This window comes from Pavona decussata, unplaced genomic scaffold (genome assembly GCF_977016875.1).
Source record: "Pavona decussata unplaced genomic scaffold, jaPavDecu1.1 SCAFFOLD_140, whole genome shotgun sequence".
NCBI classification, from domain to species: Eukaryota; Metazoa; Cnidaria; class Anthozoa; order Scleractinia; family Agariciidae; genus Pavona; species Pavona decussata.
In genome coordinates, this window is record NW_028145553.1 from 957,699 (window position 1) to 977,267 (window position 19,569).

Below are 19,569 nucleotides of genomic sequence, written 5' to 3' on the forward strand. Positions count from 1 at the left end.
GGCCCATTTTAACGCGATATTTGCTTATTCAAAAACGAAAGGAATCAGTTTACCAGTGTTTCAACATTTTTGAGCCGACACTTTATCGAAGAAAACTGTTGATTTTCTTTACAAGTAAATTCGGATTCCTAGGGCGATTACTGGCCTTCCGAACAGATATGTACCGAAAAAAACCGTTGGGTTGCAGCATCGAGCCAGCAGGGGACACTGGAAAGCCAAGTATTAATATTCTTGTCTTAAGGAAAGTTTAGGACGGTAGTTTTAAGCAACTAAAAAGAGATCGTCACAATTAAACGAACACGAGAAACGGTGCGGGGAGATCTTAACCCTTCCCTCGCACTTCTTTTTGGCGCATCAACTCCCACTTATTTCGAGCCGAGGCTGTTCAACAGGCGATGAAGGCCTGAGATAGCATGTCTTTGATTCAAGCTGATGTGGTCATAACATAATGGAAAGATTCCCAGACAAAATCAATGGCTTTGTTACATGCTTGGTGCCAAAGCCATGGAAATGTACGGCTCCAGTTGTCAAAAATGCGTCACACCTCCATCGTCACTTTAATTACAATTCATACAAGCTATCTTTGTAATTTTATTACATAGGATTGCAGAGTACAGTTAAATATGGCTTCTCTATTGGTTAACAGATGATGCTGGGCAAAAGACATTTCATCGTCTCCTGGGGGAAAGTTGTTCAACAACCAATCAGAACTGAGAGAGAAAACTGGCCACTGGTGAAAAGGGCGGGAAAATCGCTTGAGTTCGATCCTATTCAATCCTGATTGGCTGTGTAAAGAAACTCTATGTTGTGATTGGTCAAAGACGGGTGCCCGAGTGCGAACTCAGAGTCTCTTCCAACCAACCAAAGAGGGACGCCTGACACCGGATAAAAAGAGCGGGAAAATTCCATTCCATTCCGATTGGCTAGGCAAACAATCTCAGTTCTGATTGGTTACAACACATCGCTCAGTCGAGTTTTGCTCAACAGAGTTGTGCCCCCGAATGAGCAAAAGCAAAACCCACGAATGCCAATGAAAAACTGATCTCATTCATGGAGCTGGAAGACGAATAATCCTTTCTGGTCGAGGGAACCAGCACCAGTTTTCGACAGACAAGTTGCTTAGCTACAACAGGTGTTCGCGAAACTCAGGTGATGACTATCGGAGCAAGGCTGAGAGCGTTCGATCTGTTTCTGATTGCTTGACAAGAACCGGGATTTTTCGACGTTCCGACAAGTTGTCGAAAACAGGGCTGGCTCTAGACGAAAAACAGCCTTATATTATTCTAGAGCAGTTTTCAATTGAGTGGTACAATCAAAACCAACGCGACCACTCTGGCCAATCAGAACAGACGCAAACAGCGCTATGAACCAATCAGAATTCATAGCAAATACATGTAACCGGCGCCAAGCGCGGGAAAACGCGTGCGAACAAGTCACGATTGGTTTGGGTTTTGATTCTAATTGGTTGAGAAAGTGGCGCGAGTTTTGTTAGCCAATCACGGAGCGTGGTAAAGCAAAATTGAAACAAACACGAAATTAATTCGACACTCAGTTGAAAACCGCTGACATAAAGTAAGAACAACAACAGCTTGGCAACCTAAAACTCACTTAACATACCCTTCACAGCACTACAGCAAAGTACTGATCAGTAGCTTAACTTGAATCGTCAAAATGAGGATTTTACCCTCAGGTTCAATAGTCCAATTCAACACGAGCCACCCTTCAATATTTTAAGGTTGAAAGGGATGCAAGTAATAAAAAAAAATCGACAGATACAAAACCAATTTCATTGTCGTTGCAGTACGTAATCAGACGATTCCGATTCTTGTACACAACAGATTCTTTTCATAACTTCATTTAAGAATTTAATTTCTATTTTTCACCAAACAAGGAAAATTGAGCCAGAAAATGGCACTATTTTGTTTTTAATAATACACCTAATTAATTGACGGACATCATTAATGATATATTGAATCAAGATAAGTCAAAATATGCTTTGGAAAAAATACTACAAAAAGAAATCAATTCAGAGGGAAAAAAATCTTTCGTCAGTTTTGAACAAATATATTTTTCCATATGTACACAATTTTGAGATAACACTATAGAAAAATTTTGTAACATAAATACTTAGCTACTAAATACTTTTTATCCTCATTAACAGAGCCCCAATAATCAAATGTGGTCTACAGTTTGGCTTGAACTTGATCATGTGAACTGCTATGAATTGACCAATCAAAATCCAGAATGACCAATGTTACAATCAGAGGTGTAACAGGTCTGTGGGCAACAAGAGACATTTCCTATGACTTCTGACTGAAAAGACCAAATTTTGATTGATTTTAAAAGTGACAAAGTCATTATCAGGAAACAATTACAAATTTGTTTGTAGTAAATTTCTAGAGATCGTTGAATCAAACGAAAACATAACATAAACATAATGAATGAAAATTGCAGATAATGCTAATTAAACTCATTAACCAACAGTAGCAACTTTCAAATCACCCTGAATGCTGCCAAAATGTTTTGTAACAGTCAAACTATTTGAAGCTACAAGAAGAACTACACCTGTCTTTAACATAAATTTCAGATTTGAACTATAACTAAATTTAAAATCACTCAATGTTAATCCGTAGCAATTTATATGATCAAGTTTGAAGACAGGAAGTGTCAAAGAGTGCACACGAATCAATCATAACCCAGCTACTTTAAAGTGCCTTCATTTTCTGTTCGCTCATTCTCTCGCTCTTGAAGAGTGACCAGCTTTTCAAAGCAGGCAAAGCAAACTCTCACTGGGTCATAAAGCTGTTCTTCAGGCAGCGGTAACCTCTTTTCAGAACAGGTTCCACAGAAAACAAGGCCACAATTCCTAAATGTGACAAAAACAAAGTTAATGTTAGCTGTGGGCCTGCAGTAGAAGTGTCAAGATCACCAACTGATTGTAGACCTATGTAGGTCACTACATAGGTCTGGTCATTATTGGTGCTTAAAAGAGCAAAGGTGCCAGCGAGATGAGTTCGCAAGAGAAGTATGTAGAGAAAGTTGTTAAATAAATTCATTCCACTTGAACTTTGCCATTGACTTCTTTATCATTCTCCAAATCAATATATTGCGTTTGAAGTAGCAAGAACACACTCCTAAGTTTAGAGTTGAGATTGTATGGGACAACATTGATTGAATGAATGGATCTTGGGAAACATAACTGGCATCCCCTGCAGATTTTGTAGGGGCGGATGATATCATTACCAACTTGGCAAAGGAGAGGGAGCCTGGGATACACTGACTCCCTAATCTTTTATTATGATTAGTTATAAGAATATCATAAAGTGGCAACACTACCTGCAGTGATGCTTTCTGTTGGCAATCCAGAACTGTGTGTCACACTTTGCACAGTTGGTTGCGGCGTGGTCTGGGACCCACAGAGTAGGCTTGGCCTCATTCTCTTCAACTTGAATCCAGCTTGTTTCGTCAGCACTGCCCAGAGACAGAGGGGGCTGTTCGCCACTGATGTTTGACTCCGGCAAAGAACACTGGGGGTAAAAATGAGGACACAAGTGAATATAATAGCAATGAAAATTGGTAGACCTGATCCGCCCAATTTCCACAGAAGACTATAAGTTAGCCTTGTCATGATCCAGAATTTTGAAAGACACAAGCCTTTTGTACAAGATTCTTGATACCTTTCTCTGTGATGTTTACTGATCAAGACTTTTGAAAGACACAAGCCTTTGGTACCATCTTGATACGTTTCTCAATGATGTTAAATGATCAAGACTTTTGAAAGACACAAGCCTTTTGTACAACCTTGGTAGCTTTCTCTGAAATGTTTCATGTGAGCATATGTGGACAGTATCACATGACAGGAATGCACTGACTGACTCTTTTGCTGATGTTGTTTCTTGTTATTCACAATTTAAATGTAAATGTACTCAGCTTACTCTTAAAACTTCCAACAACTGCATGGGGCCTCTTTTGAGTTTGAAATTAGCCATTAGAGACTCTTTTGGGTTAGGAATGCTCCAGGCTTGGCAGGGACTTTTCAAGGGTTTTTTCATGGAAATTAATGGACTTTTGGGTCCAGTTTTAGCCTTTTAAGACCTTTTTGGTGGTTTAATAACTTGACCTCATTTGTACCTTTCTGTCGATAACATACCTGAATACCCCCATCCCCACCCCCAACTCCAGATTTCAGAAATGAAACATCACCTCCCATGATTTGTGTTTTTGTTTCTTACCACTTCATCAGAAAGATCACTTGTCTGTCCAGCTGCCCCACCATCCCCAGATGCAGTTTGTCTCCGCCTGGCATCCATTAACTGCCTTTGCAAGGACTCCACTTTAGCCTGATGTACCATTTCAATCTGTCGCAGTCTTTCCTGGACAGGATCAGAAACGTACGTCAATCCATCCACGTCCAGGTATCTGGTGAACAGTTCCGATGAGCTGGGTTTGAGTGTTGAAGTACTGGGTGATGCTCCTTGTGTAGTACTGGTTAGCGTCGAAGTACTTGAAGATTTTGTAAGTAGTTCTTGGGAACTTTCTACGCACTCTGTTCCTTCTTCGTCACAAACGATCGCTTTGCTAAATCTTGGACCATCCACGGTTATCTTTTCTTCATTATACCCTCTGCAACTTTCTTCTACAGGTGAACTCAGCTCTTCTGCAAGACCTTTAGTTTCCTGCGTTTCCTTGATCAAACTTTCGGTTGACTTTCTTTCAGACAATGAATGTCTATTTTCAACATTCATGTCTCCTTCGCTTGTGTCAAGAATGACTGTTGCCGTACTGCTAGACATACTGCTTTCTATCTCACTAACACTGTCATCACATGACACGATACTTGCCGCATTAGCATCTGATTGCGTACTAAGATACATACTTCTTGACTCAGAAGCAAAGGTATCATTAATAGCGTCCTTAGCAGTGGATGCACTTCCAGCAATACTATCATCAGAAAAAGCAGTTCTACATTCTGGACAGCTTCTGGATTTTAAATTTGTGTCTAAACAGTTAAATTGTTTGGTACTCTTGTCCACATCTTGCTGATTTTTTAAACAGTCTTTGCACATAAGATTGCTATCAGATTTTGATGCACTGACATGGCAACTCTGTGTGACTTCCTCATCTTGGTCAACACTGTTGTTAACACTAGGGAATACTGGCGACACGGGAGTATTACAGGCACTGCTTACTGAGTCACCGTAGTCGCTTGTGTCTCCATTCTCCATCAGTGTCTCAGAGTAAGGAGTGGGGTATGCCAGATAAACAGCTGACCACAGCTGAAGGCAACGAGGTTGACAGGAAGCTTGAAGAACCTTAAACGGAAATAAAACAACTTAACCTGATTGAAACTTTAGAAGTTATAATCTGGTTTTGACTTTTCAGTTTGTTGATAAAATCCTCACCACTCAAATGAAAGCAATTGAGTACTGTTTTCCTGTGGTGCTGTTTATTATATTGTTAGACATGGTTTCAACTTCTCAGTCTGTGGATGAAATCCTCAGGAGTGACTATTCAAATGAAGCTACTGAGCAGTATTTTCTTGTAGTGCTGTTTATTACTCTACGCAAGCTGGTTCTAATCCTATAGTCTGTGAATCAAAAACCCAATGCGTAAACACTCACATGTTTGCCAAGTTATCAAGCAGGACTTTCCTGTTGCACTCTAACACTCTAGGGTAAGTAAGACTTACTTGTCCAGAAGAAGACGAGTATAGGAAATTTCTAAACTCCTTTCTTTTCAGCTTTAGCAATGACCAGACAGAGAAAGTACGTTTCAGGATGTTGGCCTTCAGCCGTTCACTTTCGCTATTGCAGAGAAATGTTCCAAAAAGACAGGAGTATGCGTGCTGGGCCAACTTAACCTGTCAAAAAGAAACATAAAATTTTCAATTTTACATGTAGCTAAACAATCTTTAGCTTAATGTTCTCATCAAAAATAGTGCAGAGATTTAGAATTACATTATTTTACTGCAAATGGCTTGACAATGTTTATCCTTCATTGGCCGCTTGCTGTTTTAAGTTTCTCAGTAGAATTGAGAAGTTTTGCATTGGCATGAAAGGCCAGAATTGTTTTGCACTACAGTTGTACATGTATTATCATCTATATACTAATAAACACAAATCTCACATTTGCTTTTTGCCACAAACACCATTCGAAATCTCTCTGACATTCCAAGTTGTTGAATGTTTAACATCACAAACAAATAACACAAAACAGAGCCTACACTGTTGATGCCAAAAAGGAAAAGGGATTGCTGATAACATGAATGTTTCGAGGTTTTGGGGAATGTGCTAATTCTTACCAAAAAGGTTTCATTGAACTCAAATGAGCATGGAAACTGTCTTGTGAGTTGGTGGACACAATCCAGCCACTGAAGAAACACTGGACATCTTTGGTTTTCATCATGATTTTGCCCATGACCACACCGATCCGCAAAACGATGACCAAACTCTAACCATTCACGAGTCACCAATACCTGGAAACCCTGTCAGGGAAATATAATTTTCAATCAGTTAATAAATATAGAATTAAGTATTTTACATGACTTTTCAAATGAAAGCGTCTCAACAGTACTTTCCTGTGGCCAGCACTACAGTTTGTTATGCCACAGAAAAAGTTTTAACATCTAAGGCTGTGAATAAAATCATAATTCTGGACATTCAAAGGAAAGCTATGTGTAAGTACTAAGCAGTTCTTTCCTGTGGTGCTGTTTATTATGCTGTACAAAGAGCGTTCAGCTTTTATAGCAAAACTAGAAAATTAAATTGTGAACACTGAGAATTATATCTAGAATATTTATTGTCCTGTGACCAAGATCAGAGGTCAAATCTAACCACAAAAATAATTATCATCCAAGCTTGAGATCATTTTTCACCTTGCATCTGAATGGCTTTCTTTCCCAACACAACAGAAATTCCAAAAATATTCCTAGTGTTCACAGTTTTCTAAGTTTCACTGTCGATGCGACCATTCACATAAATGTCATTGGTCTCTTTTGTACAAGTACCTCAATTGTTCTGTAATAGGGATCCAACATCAGCTCCGCCAAAGCAACAATCTGTGTTGTTCTGTCCCAGCCATCACTGCAGTGAACTACAACAGGCCTCTGTTCCTTGTGAATGGCATTCACAACAATGTTGGTTGCTTTCAGTAACAGTGAAATGTGGTGAAGCCAGTTTGTCTTCTCCAGACTTGACCACCAACTGTTATTAACACAACAATCCAAAACAAAACATACATGAAAATCTCTTTCTAACTCAACATGATTGATGATTACAGCTTTATTTTCAGATGTGAGCAAAACAGATGCATGGCAAAATGGAATCTGTTTGTTTCAAAAGATTGATCAATACTTTCAGAGGTACTTACTTGGGAGCATCTCTTGGACCAGAGCACAATGTTCTCAGACTCTGGAAACTTTTCCGTATGGTGTGAATGTTAGCCAGGTTCATGAACAACACCTCACATCCTGGATAATACTCTGACAAAACAAACAAGATGGAAATACACAAACAGTCAACTCACATGCACATTCCAATGGCCTCCAAACCCTGACTGAGATGGTTTAAAGGAGAGCAGGGATGGTGCAGTGGTAAGAGCACTCGCCTCCCAACAATGCGGCCCGGGTTTGATTCCCCAACCCGGCGTCATGAGGGTTGCGTTTGCTATTGGTTCCTGTCCTTTTTCCAAGGGATCTTTCACCGGGAATTCCTCCCTCCTCAAAAAACCAACCTTTGATGGCGGCATCTGAGGGCCATGGGTTTGTCAGTCATAACAGACTGTTAAGTGTCGCCCTCGTGAAACAAAGTTGATTTATTTAGTTTATTTATTTGAAGCACAGAGGAATGAATCCTTCCAGTTGAAAAATTGGTCACTTTCAAAATTGGCTAGAGTACAGTCAAAATGGAGAGTACATGAAACCCCCACAACTTATACATTTACTGTAATTTCAGAAACATGTTTTGAGCTGAATTTTACTGATTTTCACTAATAAATTATTAATGCATTTGATGAGCTTAATAAAACGGTGCTGAAAATGAGATATGTGAACTGATTGTAATCGTAGTCTAACAACACAATGTTTGAGGGTCAAAACTGAATGTTCTCTGTGTTGATTTCCATCCTCACAGGGATCTCCAGTTTCATTTTCCATGTTAACTGCTTATTAATAATCAATTCCAGTCAACTTAAAATTTATAATGTACAGTATGGTACAACTGAGAAAAACTGCACAATTCTTTTCCACAAATTTACCCTACTATTGGAAAGTGTAAAATAACAAAAATTACGCTATTTTAAAATCTTAACTTTATTTTAAGCATTGTAATATAGAGGTTTGTTAAATTGAGGTTGCACTGTAGTAGGCACCTTCCTCAAGAAACCTAAGTTTCTTGGACTATCCAGAGCTGTGCAGAACGTATGCACAGTACTTAACTAAAGAAGGCACCATTCTTAAAACCTGAACTCACCCTCGCATTCACAGCCACCTCCTTTCGCTCTATTGACAACAGCAGCTGAATAGGACCTAGCATCGACTATCAGAACCCTGCGCTGTTCCACAACACCACTCTCTGATGTGGCAATACTGCCGTCAGCAGCAATGTCGCCAGCATTATGAACTACATCCCCATTAGGAACTGCATCAGTATGACCATTTTGAAATGTCTTCCTCTCTACCTCTTTCAGAAACTGCTTCTTAAAGGAGGCAGATGCAGAATCCAATGCACAGGCCATTCCTATTGCATGAAGAAGGGCTTCATCCTCAGGACTTCGCCAGCCAAGCCAGCCCACCTCTGGCTGACTACAGCGAGCTATGACTGCGCGATTGGTCATGTGCCTGTGAAAGAAGAAGAAGAAGAAGAAAAACAGATATATTATTAAAATAATATTGAAGGGCTGAGTACAGAAGGATCAATGTACATTTTTTGGCCAATTTTCTTAGGTGGGATTAAGGTATTTCTGTGTAGAAATCAACTCACCAAGAAACAATGTGTTAAGGATGGTGACTACTAACACTGAAGTATTTTTGCGCGGTTCATGACTATGCGGGGAAAGCAGATGTTAGCAAGGGCTATGGAAATCCAAAAAGAAAATTGAGGGTAGCCACACATTTTTTTGAAGATAATTAAGCAACAATTATTCTGAAAACCAGTAAAATACAAAGCAATGTATGAGAGTTTTTTCCCAAATTGAAGCTTTATTATCTCTGAAAAATGCATGGTCACCCCCAATTTTCTTTTTGGATACCAAAAGCACTTGCTAAATTCTGTATCGTTTTAAACCGTGCAAAAACATCCCTGTATTAGTAGCCACCACCCATAGGAAACCAGAGTACCACGAGATACGCAGAATGTATACGCAGTAACAATAGTAGGCACCCTCCTTAATTTAATATAAAAATTTGTACTTTTTGGCCAAACATGCCAACAATAATAATATTATTCCAAAACAGAGCTGACAGCTGTAACACCTGCTTGGATGAAATAGCCTTCATGAGACATTGATGATGTGGGTGATATTGACTGCTGAGACCACCCCCTCCCCCACAAAAAAAGGGGGGGGGGACAGGCGTGTAGCTCAATACAACAAGTGACTCAAACTTGTAGACAGCCCTGTAACAGATCTAAAAACATTTCCGGGTTATTCACGTTATACACATCAATCACTGAATGAAGACCTGTTTGTGAACCCAGTTCAAACCAACTCAATACGGTATTCATTCTCTTCATTACACCAGTACCAACCTATTTAGCTATTGATCAAGGAAGGAAAAATGTTTTTTCAATATTATAATAATCCATTACCTCCACACTACAGATGGAAATCTTCCTGAGGTCCTGAACTTTACAACAGCCTCCATCTCACTGTCTGTAATCATGGCTGGCACAATGTGAAGCTTTGGATATGTGGAACATAACCTAACATGCACAGAGACATGAGGAATGAATACGCAATCCAACACTTTGATAAGCCTCGGAAGTTAAAAGAGTAACAACAGGGTTGCCACTCACCAGATTAAAAAAAAATTCCCCTTGGCTTACCACTCACTGACCACAAACCAGTTTTCACTGACTGCCAAAGACAAATCCTTAGAAAAGCCAGCAATAAGGCCACAGAAATCAGCTCCTTTGAAGATAATTTTTGGAACAAACTTACCTTTGCCGGCAAGGAAAGTCATTTGCATTTGAACGCAGTGGGCAGCCAAAAATCAAATTCCCCGACTTTTCACTAACTTTTAGGATTTAGGATTTCTCAAACTCATTAATAATTCATCAAAAGAAAACAAAGAAATCACTACCGTGACCGAGGTTTGGATATGTGATCCCAATTACCATAAATTTTGCCAATGTTAGCTTAGCTTTGAATTTCTCCAAGAATTATTGCTCATTTGAGAAGCCATATCAAACACTTAAAAGTGTGTTTCATCAGATATCCAAACACCTCGAAGTCGTTTAAAAAAGCTCGGCTGCACTTCGTTTTTTCAACCTACTTCTCAGTGTTTGGATATCTGATGAAACACGCTTTCGAGTGTTTGATAATTATTGTTACTTCCCTAAGTTGATGTAAATTCCCTGACGTATCCTTCTCCTTGAAAAAAAAATCTGTTTTTCCCTGACTTTTACGTGACCTTGGCAACCCTCAACAAGTCAGATGGCTTGATCTCTCTCGAGGGTCCACATTCAATATCTTTGATGACAGTAAGAAAATAATATGAAGACAGATGCATGCATGAAAAAGGGGCATCCCTGGCCCAGACCGAGAGAGCATTTTAGTGTAAAAAAACACAGCAAAGACAGGCCCATATACATACTCAAAATTGGTGTTGATGTCTGTAATCCGCCATGCATCACGAAGATTATCAAAACCCATCCGTCTAACCTCGGACATGAAAGAATATTGGACTGCATCTGGAGCAACAAAAACATACAAATATCCTTTGGCTAACATTTTCACCTAGTGTGTTACTGATTCAGTAGCAGAAATACAGGGCACAGATATTTTTGTTTTTTTCTTTTGCTTGTGAGTGGCAAATTCCCAAGAACAAACCTCATCTTAAGAACTCAATTGAAAATACAAGAGTCTAGCTCCAAATTTTTTTTTTTAGTTATTATACTAGGAAGACCTGAATAAAGTTGACTTACTATTAAAGATTACAAACAATCAAATTCCATATAATAAATTTCATTGATACCATAAACATCAGCATTATATACATGTGCATGTAAGCTGCACCCTGATTTTAGATGCTAAAATTAAAAAAGAAAAGTTTCTTACTGAAAATTCAGTTGCATAGCAGAAAGCTGACTGTCCTTCGATTCATGCAAGTAAAACTCTGTATCACTATGTTAGTTAATGATTGTTCAAACCAAAAGTCTGAAGGGCATGTCTTAGTTGTGCTTGGGAACAAGACAACATTCCCTGTAGAACTTTTTCTACCAACCTTTTTTTGCATTGAGGTAGAGCTTTTCTTAACAAACGTTTGCTAGCTTATGTTCCACTATGTTTGCATGCAATTCTTACTAAGCTACTAACTGGGTATTTGATCGGAAGAGAGAACTCTGGAGACAAGATTAACTCATCAAAATTTATGGAACTTTTTCTGGATGTTCTTGCAGACGAGCCACATCCCTGATCTCGTGTGAAATGTTTGGGAAAAAGGTTCAGCTTATCTGCTAGTTTTTACAACAACATTCTCTTTGCTTCACAATATGAACATACCTCTTTGACAGTAGCTGGTGAACTCTCCCTCCTCTGCCGAGTTTGATTGCTTGTCATCCATGCACCAGGCATGAAAAGCAAAGGCAAACAGATCTTCAATGCGAGAAACTGGGGAGATACACCCATTCAGTCGCTGAAAGCAATTCAGGCACTGCTCACTTTTGTCAAACAAAATCCTGAAAAACATTTAACAAACATTAGAACTGTGAAATTGCATAGAATATCACCTGATGCTTAAGGGTGTTATTCCACAAGATTAAGCAGGAAAACAGTTTTATTATTCAGCACACTGATAACAAAAAACAGTTTTATTGCAGAAAAGCTGGAGAGGATCTTTATTTTGTCACTTTTCTGCCCAACACATGAAATCATGAGTGTATATCGCAGGATATCTGTTGTGTATGGATGGCAAATATTGAGTACGCCATGGCCATACATATATCTGGGCAGTGTTACAATGTGTTGAATAATGAAAAGATTTAAAGTCATCAGTTGCCCAGACAGGCTTTATTGTAGAAAGTATTGGCAAATTTCACTAGGCTGGCATTCTTATTTTTAAGAGATCCTCTACGTTTCAGGAGTCTTGATTTTTGCAAAGTCATGGTTTCACTTAATAATATCTTTTATTATAACAAACAAATTGTTCTGGAGAAAAAATTGTCAAAATTTTTAAGGCTTGTTAGTATTCCTGTTTTATTTTGTTAATTTTGATATTTTATAGCCACTTTCATTGCCACAAGCATGGCATGACATATCCCTAGCATATTAGCTGAAGTCCTTTCTAATGCCTCAAGTGATGCTAGTATGGTGCTGAAGCTTAATATCAAGAGTGTATCCACTGGATTTGAGATGCCAATATGCGGACAGAAACGTTGGACATATTTACTTTCATTCCACTAAGGTATTGAGTCAGCAGTAATATTTCAGTGGGTTTAAAAAAGACAATGGCATATTTTAACCAGAAAGAAATTAATGAGCATTTCAATAATGCTCCCATCATCTTTTCTTTAATCTAACTTGTGACTTACTTAGTGTTATCTTCACCAATTGGACATTTTATTTTATTAGTGTTGTTGTTCTTTGTTTTTGCAAGGAGTTGGCATTTTGGAAAAGACTGTTTGGTCATATCTTTCTTTGAAAAAAAAAAAAAAAAAAGCTATCTTGCCAAAAAACACCTTAATTCAGGCTAAAGAGCAGGCAAACTCTTACAAATAATACAACAGAAAAGCAACACTTCATTGACAAAATTTCCACCTTCTAAAACCAACCCCAAGGTCACAAGACCAGAATTGTTAAATTAAAAAATAGATTCATACTTAAAGAGGAAGTATCATGGGGTTTTGGTATCTCTTGCTTAAAATGATGAAATAAGACCTTCAATCAGTTGCCAAATAATTCTAGAACGAAGAGAGGACACAAATCAACTCAATTATTAAAACGAACAACTCGTGATCTGTTCTAGCGCATTTTGGAAACAACAATGTGAGAACTTGAAAAACATCAGCCTTACATTTTTCAAGTTTCCATCCATACCCGCCTACTCTGTCTCTGGCCAGAGGCACTAATCAACAGTTTTATTGCACTGGAGTATTAATTAATAACAAAACTAGAAACTTGCTTTTTCCGTTCTGTTGACAGACAAACATTTTTGGGTTTGGAAATGACATCAAATTCATGTGATACTTTCCCTTTAAGAGGGTTAGTTTTTAAAGCAAATGTGGGGCCATGTTCATGGGGGAGAAGAAGCAAATGTTTGGTTTTACCTACAGCGTTGAAAACGAAGGTAACCGTAAAGATATTGGATTGCTGAATGATGTTTCCATGTCAGCAGTCAAACCTCTTTCTGTGACCTAATTACGTTATCAACTCTGTTCATAAAACAAAACATTTTGTGTTAAAAACTTGTCACAACACCTGTACGAAGTAACAGTCGTCTTGAATATCTTATCACAGGTTTGACTGCCTGTGATAACTACCTACCTAAATGATCTAGCATCTTTACAGTTAATATCCATCAGGTAAAGATCCTTCATTTCCACAGATTCTATCAAACGTAACGGAATCTGAAATAACAGACAGGACAACAACATTTACTAACAGCAGAATTTTGAAAATTCTTACCTTCAGGAGAGACATTGTCTAACTATTCAAGTTCATAAAATTTCAGGTTGTTGGTTGAAATTGCTACTTAATAATTATCTGTTTTTAGGTATAGTTCATGGATTTAAGGTGTGTGATTTTACATGTACTGCACCAGTTTGAAAAGCTACAACATCCAAGGGTAATATGTCTCCTTTAAGCAACCTGTACTGGTCAGGAAGATACATGTAAGTTTGTAATTATTACAAAATTATCTTTAGTTAGTTGGTTTTGTATTCAGAGCATGCATCCATATAGTTTTGGACCCAAGTAAACAAACACATTCCAGACAACCAACACAACTCACATTCACAAATGAGTCCTTGAAGCGAATGAAGAGACGGAAGTTGGAAAGGGCAAGAATGGCATCAGAAGTCCTCTCCAGATACTCAACACTTTCTCCGCTCAGTTCAGGAAATGGCACTTGGGCAGAATCCTCATCTAAAATAAAGGAATTCAGCAAAATAATCAGTAACAGTTTTATAGATTTATTGTACACATAACAAAATTACTCAATTCCAATTAGTTGAGAGCAGTACAATATTAATCCCAAATTGTACTTGGTAGGAAAAAATAATGTTTTGATGGTAACAGCGCATGAGCACAGCCAAATGTGCCAAACAGTCATTTTTCAGTTTCCATTAGATGTGCTTTGCAGCTTAAAAGAAACAGTAAGCAACAACAATCCCAAAAAAGCACACAGACCTGGGCTGGTATAAACCTACCGTAATTTTGTTGAGTGTACTATAAATGAAAAAATTGCTTATTTTACCTTCTCATCTCATATTTTAAGGACTTTCAAAACATGACTGGGACACCTTACCCATTATGACAAATTGTACTTGAGGATGTGTGATTTTCTGTATTTATGAAAGTGGTAATTCAGGGATATAGCTAAGGAAAATCTCAGCAGGCTCATTAATAAACCCAGCCAGCTGTTTGGAGTGTATACCTTAAACTTAGCCTCATTCAAGTATCTGTGTTCTGTATAAATTTCAGCCGGTGATAAGATCTCTTTCAGATGGCAAAATCCATAGCCGGCTCTTAGTGACATCCCTGGTAATTAGTGCTGTAATATGAGATTTCAATTTTATAAATAGCCACAAAAACCTTATGGAGCACATTATTTTTTCCAATATTAGCAGACACTGCTGGCTGTTGACTAAATACGGGTCTATCATTCGCACACAAGGTGTCTCTGTAAATGAAATTATTTTAAGTAGTTCACCAAAGATGAGTCAAAAGAGCAGACTGAAATACCAGGATACTTAAGAGGATTAAAAAATTATCAAAATTGGAAAAGATTAAATGAAGCATCAATGGTTTTTTAATTCGTTTGTGATTAGCCACAAACATCAAATCATGGAATCCAGAGCTGTAATTAAAGTGCACCTAACAGTAGATCTTTTTATTCGACGAAATAAATCTACTTTCTTTCTAAAGTGTTCCAGCGAAAAAATTTTTTGATTTGGTTGAATCCTCGATTTTTGGTGCTTCAGCGAAGGTTTGAAAATCGCGCCATTTTTGTTGCGCGGCCGTGTTTTGGCGGGGAATGGATCGAGCTGATTTGACGTCACGCCAGGGACGCAGGATCTTTCGCTTTCCAGTCTTTCTACTCATGTTTTGCAATTACATCAGTGATTACATGACCTAATATGCCTTCCCGATGTGTTGTTGGAGGCTGTGGTAACGTACCAAATCTAGAAAAGGGGATAGGTCTCCATTTACTACCATATTATGGTGACGATCGTACCGTTGCCTTGAAGAGACGGAAACGATGGGTGGATTTTGCAAAACTCAAGCGAGCGAAGTGGGAACCGACGGAATATTCTCACATTTGCTCGGCTCATTTTGAGAAGGACTGTTTCACAAGACAGTTCCACAATTTACTTGGCCAAGTAAAACCATTCTGGCCACATTTAATAACAGATGAGATGGGATTCACTGTCTGGCCAAAAATTCATGCCGTTGGAGCCCCAGTCGATGTGCCTCAGTCTGACCGAAACAATAGGAAGGTGAGAAAATCTTCGATTCTTTGTATATTATCCAATGTTGTGAAACCAATTTCTTCCCTTTATTCGATCCTTTCGTCTTACTTTCGTTTCTATAGGTCTTAAAACACTTGTAGTGTTTAGAAAAAGATGTATTGCTGATGCACTGTATATAAAAAGACGTTTTTAAGCTTCAAAACATTCAGAGGAAATGTCGCTGCGGGCGAATTTTTCGAAAGCGCTTAAAGACTTCATAAATTTGAAAAATTATTTTGACTTCAATTCGCTTGGCAGAATAAAAAGAAAGCATCCAGCAATTAACTAAATTGTTCTAGTATACAGATCAAACAGTGTTAGCGAAATAGAATCGGAATTATAAAAGAAATCGCCGAGCGCGCTGTTTGTATCCGCGCCTCGCTAAGGCAAAATTAATTCACAACAAACAGAATCGAATTATCACACTCGAAAATTCATATCTCTGCGAATTCGTGTTCAAATGGTTTCATTTTGGTCTCTTTCGAAAGCTTAACACATGTACTGGATAGAAAAAGGAATATTCCTGATGCGATGTTAATAAAAGAAAGCTGCTTTTAACCTTGTAAACACGAGAGGAAATGACACAACGGGTGAATTTTTCGAAAGCGCTCAAGACTTCGTAACTTTGAAGTATTACTTTGACTTCAATTTCTTTCGCCGAGTAAAAAGAAATCACCCAGTAAATAACTTCACTGTTCTAGTATACAGATCAAACAGTCTTAGCGAAGTAGAATCGAAATTGTAAAAGAAATCGCAGAGCGCGCTGTTTGTGTCCGTCCCTCGCGAACGCAAAATTAATTCACAACAAACAGAACTATCACACTCGAGAATTCATATCTGCGAATTCGTGTCCAAATGGTTCATTTTGATCTCTTTCGAAAGCTTAACAATTGTAGTATTTAGAGAAGGATGTATTGCTGGTGCGCAGTATAAAGTGTTTTGTATCTGGCTGTCTATTCCGGGTCGGCACGCGGCTCATCCGTATTAAAACAGGTCTTGTTCGAGGTCGCTGTTATCAAATGGGTTTGCGCTTGCTGAAGCTTCTTGTCGATAATCGTCCATTTCGATTTCGGAGATGTAAATCATTTTGGAGTCATCCGAATCTTCTAAATCCTCCTCGATCTCGTCAGACTCCTCGGGCTCCTTGGACTCTTCTGATAACCGTAAAGAAGAAGACAAACACATTCTGAAACGGACTATGTGGAGTAAATCGCAAAGAAATAAACCGAAAAATAGACGCATTCGATAACGTGTGGTCCCTGGGGTGACGTCACAACCATCCTCGTCCCAGGCTTCCTAAAACGCGGTGGTGCAACAACACAGTCCCAACTTCAAAAGCGCATAGAAAATCGAGGATTCAACCAATTCAAAAAATTTTTTCGCTGGAACAGTTTAGAAAGAAAGTACATTTATTTCGCCGAATAAAAAGATCTGCTGTTAGGTGCACTTTAAGGGTTGTAACCTATAACATCTGTTATGGCTGAATACCCTTAAAAGAAACTTGATAGGTGATATTGCCCACTGCTGCAGGGTTAATTTACTCAGAAACCAACAAGATTGTTACAGGTGGAGGAAGAGCTCAATACAACTTATGTACAGCATATCTAAAACTTGATGACAGCCCTGCTGATCCATGTAGAAACTTGGTAAAATGTATGAGAAGTGAAGCGATGGTTAACAGTGGCTCTAGCTCGAATCCAGACAATCAGTTCCTCTGATTTTATATTATGGTGTACAAGCTTGCATCCATTGAGTTATGATGCATACATGTCCACGCTTCAATTTTCACTTTTGTTGTGGTGTTAATAGGTCATAAACACAAAATAAAAGGATGATAGGTTTAATAAGAACAAAATGAATGACAACATGCACCGAAAGACATGTTTCTGAAACAGGTGCACATTGGTTTGAACACTCGCCTTCACCAAATTGTGCTTCACAGGATTATATTCCAGAGTCAATGCTATGCACGTTGGATGCTTTTTGTGTTGGTTGCTGCCCTTACTCCGAGGGTTTTCCTCTAAATTCCACTTCAAAATGGTCGGAATTCAAAGACTACATTTAAGCTAATAGACTTCAAATGCTAACTTGTACTACAAGTTAGCTTTTGAAGTCTATCAGCTGTCCTCCTTGGTAAAAGCAGTTGATTTACGTCTTATTTGCTCGAGCTGGTGTTGACAGTGTTATACCAGAAATTGCTCAGACATGCATAACACTTAACTAGTGGTTCTTTAGCCTTCTAAGTGAATGAATTTCCGTTATGCATGCTTTAAATACTTCATTAATCTTGAGGAGAATGCAAACATGCCTTGCAATAACAAATACTCATAAGAGTTGGCACCAAAATTAAGCCTGATTATTAAAAATAATCTTTTCTTGAGGTTTGCTGGCCAAGAATTCAGGTTTTACCAGTTCTGTATTCAACAAGGAATTAAAAAAAAAAAAACGTTTCTGTTACAATACATTTATCCTTCACAGACATTGGATTAAATGTGTATTTACTTGTTAAAACAGGTTAAACTGGAGAATTCCAGTACGTATGTCGGTTTTTTTTTTTTCATAAAATTCGTTCACATAAACAAAACACAGTCATGCTTTTGCACAAAGTAACTCAAAGTGGGTGATAAATTTGCGTTCCTATTTTAAAGTTTATCAATCGCTTTGACTGCTATCAGAATTAATTGTCATCAATTATGGTAATGCATTTATAAAAATGTCCCGAAAGTTTACTAGATTGTTTCGCAGCAATATTTGCATTTCTTATCAACTGATGGCAACGCATTGACGCGAATTTTAACCTCGATGAATAGCACAACATTGCAACAAAATTGGTTGCAATTATTGAATTTGAATCGATCATAGGAAAAGATAAGTTTAAGTACCAGAAGGCAAACAAAGCTCAAAGTAAATAAGCTTCGCGATTCGCCGTTGCAAGGCTAGACGGAAATACATCTCAGAACATCTGTGGTAGGTGGAAGTTCACAGGTCCAAAACAACGCTTTGTATATTAAAAACGCAAGCTCCTCATAAATTTGTAAAACCTTCAGCTATAAGGACAACAACAAACTCTTTTTGCATCTTCAGTTACAATGACACAGCGTGAAATCACAAACCTGAAGCGAGCGTCTTCTTCGGGAAGAGTTCACTTGCTTGAACGTAAACCAAGCTAGAAGGTTGTTCGACCTCCTAAAAAACGGAAGACAGGTTTAAGTCACGGCAATATGAATTTATGTCAGATGATAACAACACAAGAAGCAACTCGAGCGTTACTTGTAGGTTCGTTTCCTCACCGTAGCCATTTCGCAAACCAGGATCTCACTTAAACCCTTCGAGAACCTCTGGACACGAAGTGATTTCCTGTGTGTGCAGAAAATAAGGAAGATGTCTTCACTCAGCCACCAATCTTCCTAAAATTCAAGTGGTGCAGAAAAGTATCAACACAGAAAAAGCAGCATGAAAAACGCCTAAAGTCTCACACGCTATGACAACCGCGATTAGTGGTTGATTCATGCATAAATAAATGGTAAAAATCCCGTACCTCTTCCAAAACTTTCGATCGAAGGTGTGGACGTCAACAGAAACAGAAATGAAAATATAAATGATGTCATGCGATGTCTCCCAACTATCCCATAATACGCAACAACGCCTCCAAAATTACCAAATATGGTCAATACGAGACAGCAAC

At 38.3% G+C, this 19,569-nt stretch overlaps 1 protein-coding gene across 2 annotated transcripts; it reads right to left on the reverse strand.

The window, feature by feature from the left end:
- Positions 1-538: 538 nt before the first annotated feature.
- LOC146466857 (phosphatidylinositol-3,5-bisphosphate 3-phosphatase MTMR3-like) lies at positions 539-19,493 on the reverse strand. 2 transcript variants are annotated; one of them, XM_085126774.1, is made up of 16 exons: positions 19,423-19,493; positions 19,175-19,291; positions 18,998-19,070; positions 14,165-14,298; positions 13,699-13,781; positions 11,719-11,894; positions 10,811-10,907; positions 9,804-9,917; positions 8,469-8,836; positions 7,369-7,480; positions 7,007-7,202; positions 6,302-6,484; positions 5,690-5,860; positions 4,233-5,312; positions 3,337-3,527; positions 539-2,866 (listed from the first exon to the last, which is right to left on the reverse strand). In XM_085126774.1, the coding sequence occupies exons 2-16, from the start codon at positions 19,181-19,183 to the stop codon at positions 2,701-2,703; spliced, it is 3,153 nt and encodes a 1,050-aa protein (XP_084982900.1). In that variant the 5' UTR covers positions 19,184-19,291; positions 19,423-19,493; the 3' UTR covers positions 539-2,700. The 2 variants fall into 2 exon arrangements, with proteins under 2 accessions (XP_084982900.1, XP_084982901.1); XM_085126775.1 differs by having other exon boundaries at positions 19,175-19,241; positions 19,423-19,490.
- Positions 19,494-19,569: the final 76 nt, after the last annotated feature.